We start from the raw sequence: 8410 nt of genomic DNA, 5'->3' as shown, positions 1-8410 counted from the left end.
TTTTAATTTTACACATTATGGCTAAGTATATTGGGCTTGGGTACATATTCAAGCCTGGGGGAAAAAACGTTGTAACGGTTTCATCCATTGACATCTATGGTTTCACCAGGGATGTATTTTTACGTAACACCACTCGTCGACTTCGAAACTTCCGGGTTTCGTCCTGCCTTGGAAAGTAAAACCAAAACTACTATTTAATGTGTCTTCCATGTGAAGTGTGGTTGGTTTAGATGTTTAGAATGGGCAGGAGACGTTTTTATTTCTTTATTCGTTTTAACGCTCATTTTTACCCACAACAAACGTCTACAGATCTATGTTTTAAAGTTGGTTTCAATGGAGTCTAAACCGTTAACTTAAAATCACAAAACCTTAAGAAAAATACAAATTTGTCTTCCGGTAGAGTTGCTATTTTGCCAGACAGCTGTTATCCGTATAATACATTATTAATATAATTTTAAAATCGACCTACTTTTAGCCTGGATGTGACGCCATCCCACCCTGTCTCGGTTCAGCCAATCCGGGAGCTATAACAGACGCGGTCCCCAAAAGCTGAGCACGAATAATAATTAAGAACTTTGTTACGCCTCATCCACGCTGTTACAATAATTATGAGCCAACATACGTTAGGTCATGTAATATTTTCCCCCCTAAATCTAACCGAGTAGCTTGTTGTTCATCGAAGCTTGCAAGCTTCTAGGGTGCGTGTGTCAAATTAGTTCTTCCGGTTTGTTATATTGTTTTGACACACAAGCGGGACCAGGAGACATGACGAGCTATGCAACCAGCGTGTATCGCAAGGTGGAGAAGACGTGCTATCACCTCCCTGTGATCTTCAACACCTTCCTGGTTTTCTCCATCACCGGGGAGGTGAGCTACTTGGTCCTGGTCGAGGCTCCGCTGCAGGCGGACCAGAAGAAGACGGAGTGGTCCTCGCGGTGGAAATCCGTGCACCTGCTGGCCCAATACTTTATGCTTTGTAACATTTGCTGGAACGCCGTGCTATTTGTGCGAACCAGCCCGAGCATCAAGGGCGTGTTCCTGGGAGGGGATGGTGTCGGACAGGGATGGAGGTGAGCCGCTTTTGTTGTTGTTTTTATTCATTTTAAGGTCAGTTTAATGGGCCTCACAGTTCTGGCGTCATTGCTGCGGTCTTTACCAAAACTAGGTTATTTTGCTGAATTTTTGTCATCCCTACTGTCACTTGAGCATTGTGTCATCTATGCTGCAATCTGAATATTGACATCTAACAGGAGGCCTGGCTGTTTAAAAAAATATCCTACAGGTACTGTTATGCATGTGAGACACACACTCCTCCACGCTGCTCCCACTGCTATGATTGCAACGTGTGCGTGCTACGACGGGACCACCACTGCGTGTTCTTTGGGCAATGCGTGGGCTTCCGCAACTACCGTTACTTCCTGAGCTGCTTGCTGTTCATGTGGTCGGGGCTCCTGTACGCCACACTGATGAACGCTGAGGTCTTCATCGTCATACTGAAGGAAGGCGTGACGGTACACAGTGTCCTGCTTCTGATGATACCCTGGGTCATGCTGATTTCAGGTACAGTGGAACCTGCAGTTACCAACTTAATTGGTTCTTTTTAAAACTCGTATGCGTGTACAAATTCATTGTAATCACAGTAAGTTATTTGCTGGAACAAAAATAAAAAAATTCATTAATAGTCATACTCAAATGTTTTGACTCAGAAATTTAGACCGCTGCTGTGATAATTGTGATTGGAAGAAGCGCGGGGGAACTTCCAGCTGCTCACAGATCACTTCCATGGGGAGCAGATATCATGTTTTTTTTTTTTTTGTTTGTTTGTTTTTTTTTCTTTTAAAGACGCTCCAATACAATAAACTATGTATACTGGCTAACTGGAGTTATATTTCATAAGCGTCTCTTTCACTAAGTCAGTACCAAAGCCATTCAGTGATCTATGGACCAGTAGAATAATTGTAAATAATTAATTGATAAAATTAATTAATTTTGATCTATTCTATAGCACACTGAGAGCCAGTCTAAAGTCTTTAGGACTCAAGTAATCTGTTCTGATTTTTTTAGTTGTGGTCAGAATGAGCATTCTGAATGAGCTGCAGTTGTTTGATGCTCTTCTGAGGGAGTCCTGTAGAAGTTTTTAATAATGTAGAAAATGGACAATTAAAAACTTCTATTTTCTCTGAGGTTGTATTATTCCAAATGTACTGAGTCATTGTGATGGTCCTTGTAATGTCAATGTCTCTCTCTCTCTCCATCCAGGTCAGGTCTCGGCCCGTGCCTTCGCTTTCGCCTTTATTGCCGACACATGTGTTGTGGGTTTCCTATTAGTTTCTGCCTTCTTCTTCTTCCATCTCTTCCTGCTTTTCCGGGGACAAACCACAAGGGAGTGGTACTCATCTCGCCGCCCCTACAACCTCGGAGTCCTTGGCAACTTGCGTCACACTTTTGGTGGTTGCTGGTACCTTTGTTGGCTCTGCCCACTTATCCCATCACCTCTTCCTGGGGATGGGATCCAATTCCAGGTGACGGGACCACTCGAACCTACCCGGTAATAACACCTGTGGTTGGTTCCACTTAGCAAAGGCATTACTGAATTACTTTTGTGAAGGAGGGACTCTTTGATTGTCCCCTCAGAAAAAAAAACATTGTTTTCCAAACAGGAATACACTGCACTGAAATGTTTGACTGAATGCAATGTATTTGCTATTAATGATTACTGAATGTTCTGGTTTTATGACTATTGTCACCACTTTCAAGTACTCTTTGTCATCACTTGGGACTAATAGTTGTGGCTGCTAACCTGCCAACAATAAATATCATGTATGCAGTCAGGGTCACGTGCACAATCACACCACCACCCTAAAACATGTCACGTTTTTTTAGGTAAGTTAGTTATTTAAAAAAAAAAAAAAAACATACATTTGGGGACAATTAGACCAGGGGTGTCTGTCACTTGTGAGCCACTCCATACCAATTATTTCACGTGTTGCCAGAGAGTGATGAGTACGTACAAGCCTGTGGCACCACAACCCGGACTAATCAACAATCTATCAACTTTGACTGCACCGGTTGCCTTATTACATCACTTTTTAATTGCACTTTTTAAAAATTGTTTCACTCTGGTAACACTCTATTATTGTCATCTGCCAATGGCTTCTTTTACAGCCAAAATATTGTCTCAGTATTGTATTCCAACATTGTGTTGAAACATTTTCAATTTATGTGGATTTTTGTCCATGCTGAAATAAATGTCGAAATGATTTCATTCTTTGGCTGCAATGGTTTGAAGTTTAAAATTTAGTTGTTATCAAATTGTCTCATTGGTCGTTCATTTTTGCTACTGATAATTCGTTTACTACTGATCGGGAAAACTGAAAATCTCAAAAATGCTTTTATTTATCCATCCATCCATCCATTATCCGCCGCTTATCCGGGGTCGGGTCGCGGGGGCAGCAGCTTCAGCAGGGAAGCCCAGACTTCCCGCTCCCCAGCCACATCTTCCAGCTCTGCCGGAGGGATGCCCAGGCGTTCCCAGGCCAGCCGGGAAACGTAGACGCTGTCAATTTAAATGTAGATTTAAAATGCGGTTTGTCGATTTTTCTGTTCTCATATTTCTTAAAGAATTCAAGCGGTACTTTATCGACGAACCCTAAAATAAAACATTGCGCTCGGGCACAGGTAACCATCAAATCTGAATAAAACAAGCACGAGAAGTGGTAAGTGTCAGTTGCACGGAGGATGCTAACGTTTGGCTCGAAACAAATTAATTTTACAACAGTTTTCTTCTAAAATTAGTCAGTTTTTCACGCGACTGTTAATAGCTCACTTTTAATACCACTGCTAATGTTAGCTTCTAGCTAGTTTGAGCTAGCTACACTATAGTTTTGCTTCTAACGCCTTTCTGTTGACCAATCGTTTTCTGCTCTTTAAGTAGCTTTTACAACAAACAGTGTCTTTATTTTATCACGAATTGGTTGCACTATGAATAGTATGTGTAATATTTAGTTATGTTGTATGTTTGTGTTTGTCTCACTTCTCATTTAATTTCCATTGCCAGGTAGAAGAAAATGGATGTGTCAGATGAAAATATGTAGGTGATTAAAACAACCCAATGTCTATAGGATCACATTTTAAATTAAATCTAGTAATTGGTGTCATTGTACAGATTTACTTTGTGTGTTTGTGTATAGGGCAATGAAGGACATGGTAGAGAAAATAGCTGAGCTGGATCACAGTCAAAGTCACCTGAAGCTTCTAAACGCTGAGATGAGGCACTTGCTTGATGCAGCAGATGATGAGATGACCTTGCTGCGATCAGAAAATGAAGAATTTAAAAGACAAGTCAAAGCGTAATTGTATTTTAGTGTTCAGAACAAATGGTGTTCCCCTTACTGACTGACGATCAGCCAAAATATTGCAACCTTTTAAATTTCCTTGCAGTGTATCCCTTCTGGTTTTAGTCTGCACTGTTATTTTTTTAAATAGACCTGCCCCGCATCCATCTATTCCCTGAACAGGTGCTAAGTCCAGGTCCAGAAAATAAAAACCCTGCCACAGGTTGGTTTTACCCACAGGTTCTTCTAATCAACGGGCAGGTAAACAAGGTCACACTCGAGTAGAAGCACCTATGGCTAAAGCCAAACTGGCAGGGATTTTTATTTTCAGGACCTTGATTTCACACCTGATCCTCACTAGGGTTGTGGGCGTGTAGGAGTCTATCCCAGCTGTCATTGGGTGAGAAGTGGGGTACGTGCAGCAAGTAACTCCAGCCAGCGCACACACCCATTTCAATATACCAGGAAACTGGAGTACCCGGAGAAAATCCACAGAGGCATGGGGGTGGGAAATGCAAACTCCACACTGGAAGGCTGGAGCCGGAATCAAACCCTACACCTCTGCACTCTGAGGCGGGCATGCTAACCGGTCGTCCACAGTGCTAACACATTGTCGATATAATAAAAACTGATCAAATAAATCAATAAAAATGCGGTAAGCTAATTACAGCTGACTGAATTTTAATAACAAAAGTCAAAACGCAAACTAAAAACTATAATGAAGATTCCAAAACTGTTCTAACTCTGGGGTGAAGTGGAGACTTGCTCATTGCAGTTGATCCCACCCTAATTGATTGGCGCCATACTCAGTTCGCAGTTATGCTGGAGTCTATCACAGCTGACATTGACCGGGAGGCGGGGCAGCACGGTACAACCTGAACTGGTTGCTTGCTAACCACAGTGCACATATTAATAAACAACCATTCACCCTCACATTCACACCTTCAGACATTTAAAGCCTAAATTAATCAACCATCACATTTTTATGGCCTTTGAACTTTTGAACTGTGAGGTGGATGTGCTAACCAGTTGGCAAATTTTCTGCCCCCTTGGGCCTTATACACACTATTGTATTTTAATGATGGTGGTACTTGGAGAGCTACTTGAAGTGTTGCTTGAAATGGTACCTGATGTAGACTATTTTACTGAGAGTCCTTGTAACGAAATATTGTATCATATAGTTCCATCAATGCCAACAAGGACCACATTCAGAAACATACTAGTTATATTAACACCTTTCTGGCAGTGTCATTCACTGCATTACAAAGAATTTGTCTTTTTCGGTCTTATTTATGTGCTGGTATTTCTGTGTTGTTCTTTGTAGGTTGGAACAGATTGTTACAGATTGTGAGCATGTGGAAGTACAACCTTGCCGGTTAACACTGGGGGAGGATCTCGATTTAAAGCAGTCCACTGAAATTAAGCTACAAGTACTGGTAGGTTTCAATCCGCATAATTGTGTGTTGCTCCTGCTTCTGGAGCATTTGTAAATGCGTCCCTGCTGAGAAGAACTTTGAATTCTGCTGATTTGTATCTGATTGACCCTTTTTGTTGTTTTCATGTCTGCAGGAGAGGGAATGCAATGTGATGAAAGAAAGGAATGAGAAACTGATTGCAGAGGTCTGACAACTCTTCTTCTCTTTATTCTTTATTCATCACTGCTCTAAGGCAAAAATCGGTGCCCAATCGAAACCTTCTGAAACACTGGTTACATTTTATAATTTGTCAGGTTCAGAAGCTCCAGCAACAAAGAGAGCAAGACAAGAGGAGCTTGAGCAAGTTCATTGTTGCCCTTAAAAACATTGAGGTTAAGTCTATCTTAATGTCATTTGTTCATGCACAGTACCACGATGTGATCGTTTTTCGAACATTTGAGGAAGACTTTGCCATTGATACTGCATGTTTTGTGTGTCAGTTTAGAACAGAAGAGGCTCAGATAGAACTGTATCAAAGGGATGAGGTCATTCAGCAGGTATCTATGGACAGTCACAAAATCATTAAGCAATTGTTTTATTCAAATGCTTATCTTGCTTAGCTGTTTTTATGTGCACAATTTGCTATCGTCACTAGTGTCGGCATAATTTAACATGTGTCTGTGGTAGAGTAAGTTGCAATTAAAGCAAGCGGAGGAAACAGTAGAAGAGTATTCCAATGTTATCAAGGTAAGCTGATGCATTTGCCACATTTGAGAAACACAAAGAATTTCTGATCACATCACTGCCACGTCGGATAAATGAATAATATCGAATAATAATGTCAATTTTGTTCGGACGATATATTTACTTACAACCACATACTATTTGCAGTTGTAAAATGTGGTGTCTCTTTTCATGTCTTCACAATGTCCTCTTTCACCTGCTTATGCAAGTCTCCAATGGCTGTTAGGAAAATCCAAAATTTTTTTCAGCAGTTCGGTGAAAGTGAAAGAATGGTTACAGAAAGTATGTACACAGCAGCATCATCATTATTATTACTTTTATTGAGTTTTTAGAAAAAGAAATATTTTTAATTTAGCCATCAGAAATATATCTCTTTCTATATATGCTAGCACTGTATATGTATAGTGATAGGCAGACAAATCAAATGATCTTCCATTGGATGGCAAAAGATGCAATCAGCATGCGTAACCAACTGCTTGTCATCCAACAGAATAAGTTTTGGCTCCCTGAAAATATATCAATCAGCTTTGCATTCAATTAAACAAGACCAGATTGCATAAAAAGCAAAGTCACGTGTGTGTTGTGACCAAACTAGTGTTATAATAGAATTAAGATGTTTGATCTGTGTGTTCTTGAGGTTCTCAGGCTGGCAAACCAGGAGCTGAGGAGTCACTTAGAGGACAGAGAGGATGAGGCCTCGCTGTAAGTAAATCTCCATATACAGTGGTGCTTTGCGATATGACTTACCCGACGTTTGCGTTTTTTGGAGATATCTTTTGGCCAATTTTTGATCTTTGACTAGAGAAAAGTTGTGTTCACATTCAGGAAACACTTTCACTGAGGCATTCTGGTGCACTTTTTGATTTGTTGTCTTCACTGGTTTCCAGAACTACTCTAAGTGATTTGATGGAGGGAAAGAAGGCATCGCACAATCCTGGGATATCTTTCGCAGAGGAAGTGAAGCTCCTAGCCACCCCAGTTGAAATGAAAAGCATGAGGGCACCCTCCACAGATTCTAGTCAAGTATAAAGCCGTTCTCATATTAATAACAAAGGCACCCTTTTACAGACGCTCTGATTTTGTTTATGAAAGTAATTTAGGCGTGCAGTGATGGACACTGAGTTTTGTGTATAGGAGAAAGTTGATGCTGTAGAACCAACCAGACCTCCAGTCAAACAACAAAAAAGCTGGTAATGTTTCCATATCATGTTTTGTATCCGATTCAAAATAAAATGTTCCTATAGTTCACTCATTATTCTCTCCCTATAGGTGCACACAAGCCAAGGAAAGGTCCACCCAGAAGCTGTTTGTGGTCTGCATGACCATTATCATCATTTTGGTCATTGTGGCTGCAGGGAGTCATGCAACATATTTTGACTTTCTTCCGGTCCACAACCTATGGAAGAGTGTGCATCTGACGTTACAACCCTACTTTTGTTTGCACTATGGAGCCTTACCTCCTGTTTGACCCAATCTTTTTTTTTTTTACGGTTGAAAATTACTGGCACGCGTTTATGTTTTTTGCTTGATTTCAATCAGGCTTCCAATTGAGCACCTTTTGTATAACTCCACGATGAGACGCAGAATTTTCGTTGTCCGAAACATTTCTTTGCAATATGGTCACATGTGTTTGTTACTTTGGTATCCCATTGGTGAAATGACTCTACTTCTTTGAATTTATAAAGTTGATAAAACTAATTTACTATCTCCTACCCTATATAAGAAACTACTCTCTTAAAATTGTGCTCCCATCCACCTGTCTATTGGAATGCAAGGGGGAAAATGTTCACTGGGATACACTGATAGCACATGGGGTTTGTTCCTTTTTGTGTGTGTTTTGTACATTCCCGAATGGACCTTGTTTATTCGGGTCCTGCAGTTCATAACTGAAACAGCATCCACGCCCAGCTCTCCAAC

The 8410-nt window shown here is 40.7% G+C and overlaps 2 protein-coding genes across 4 annotated transcripts; both read left to right on the top strand.

Moving 5' to 3' along the window:
- Positions 1–219: 219 nt before the first annotated feature.
- On the top strand, positions 220–3265 carry zdhhc24 (zDHHC palmitoyltransferase 24). Its single transcript, XM_088293266.1, has 3 exons — positions 220–1070; positions 1283–1560; positions 2260–3265. Exons 1-3 carry the CDS (start codon positions 766–768, stop codon positions 2550–2552), a joined length of 876 nt encoding a protein of 291 aa, XP_088149392.1. The 5' UTR covers positions 220–765; the 3' UTR covers positions 2553–3265.
- A 255-nt stretch (positions 3266–3520) lies between these two features.
- LOC148338046 (uncharacterized) lies at positions 3521–8271 on the top strand. 3 transcript variants are annotated; one of them, XM_088293263.1, is made up of 12 exons: positions 3521–3716; positions 4058–4090; positions 4191–4349; positions 5659–5770; positions 5904–5954; positions 6064–6141; positions 6250–6306; positions 6437–6496; positions 7131–7195; positions 7381–7516; positions 7628–7683; positions 7763–8271. In XM_088293263.1, the coding sequence occupies exons 2-12, from the start codon at positions 4068–4070 to the stop codon at positions 7959–7961; spliced, it is 996 nt and encodes a 331-aa protein (XP_088149389.1). In that variant the 5' UTR covers positions 3521–3716; positions 4058–4067; the 3' UTR covers positions 7962–8271. The 3 variants fall into 3 exon arrangements, with proteins under 3 accessions (XP_088149389.1, XP_088149387.1, XP_088149388.1); XM_088293261.1 differs by having other exon boundaries at positions 6064–6306; XM_088293262.1 differs by lacking the exon at positions 6437–6496 and having other exon boundaries at positions 6064–6306.
- The last annotated feature ends 139 nt before the right edge of the window (positions 8272–8410 follow it).

Source organism: Idiotropiscis lumnitzeri, chromosome 4, assembly GCF_059441095.1.
Source record: "Idiotropiscis lumnitzeri isolate Australia: NSW breed Sydney's pygmy pipehorse chromosome 4, RoL_Ilum_1.0, whole genome shotgun sequence".
In the NCBI taxonomy this organism is placed as follows: Eukaryota; Metazoa; Chordata; class Actinopteri; order Syngnathiformes; family Syngnathidae; genus Idiotropiscis; species Idiotropiscis lumnitzeri.
Note: the sequence above shows the minus strand (reverse complement) of the source record. Positions and strands in the feature narration are given on the sequence as shown.

What these genes read in the sequence shown, in the direction of transcription:
- LOC148338046 (XM_088293261.1), top strand. Translation starts at nt 4,068, where the DNA reads ATGGATGTGTCAGATGAAAATAT. An exon ending in TTTAAAAGACAAGTCAAAGC is followed by an intron (nt 4,350 to 5,658) that starts GTAATTGTATTT and finishes TGTTCTTTGTAG; the next exon opens with GTTGGAACAGATTGTTACAG. An exon ending in AGTATTCCAATGTTATCAAG is followed by an intron (nt 6,497 to 7,130) that starts GTAAGCTGATGC and finishes TGTGTTCTTGAG; the next exon opens with GTTCTCAGGCTGGCAAACCA.
- zdhhc24 (XM_088293266.1), top strand. Translation starts at nt 766, where the DNA reads ATGACGAGCTATGCAACCAGCGTGTATCGCAAGGTGGAGAAGACGTGC. An exon ending in GGTGTCGGACAGGGATGGAG is followed by an intron (nt 1,071 to 1,282) that starts GTGAGCCGCTTT and finishes AATATCCTACAG; the next exon opens with GTACTGTTATGCATGTGAGA. An exon ending in CTGGGTCATGCTGATTTCAG is followed by an intron (nt 1,561 to 2,259) that starts GTACAGTGGAAC and finishes CTCTCCATCCAG; the next exon opens with GTCAGGTCTCGGCCCGTGCC.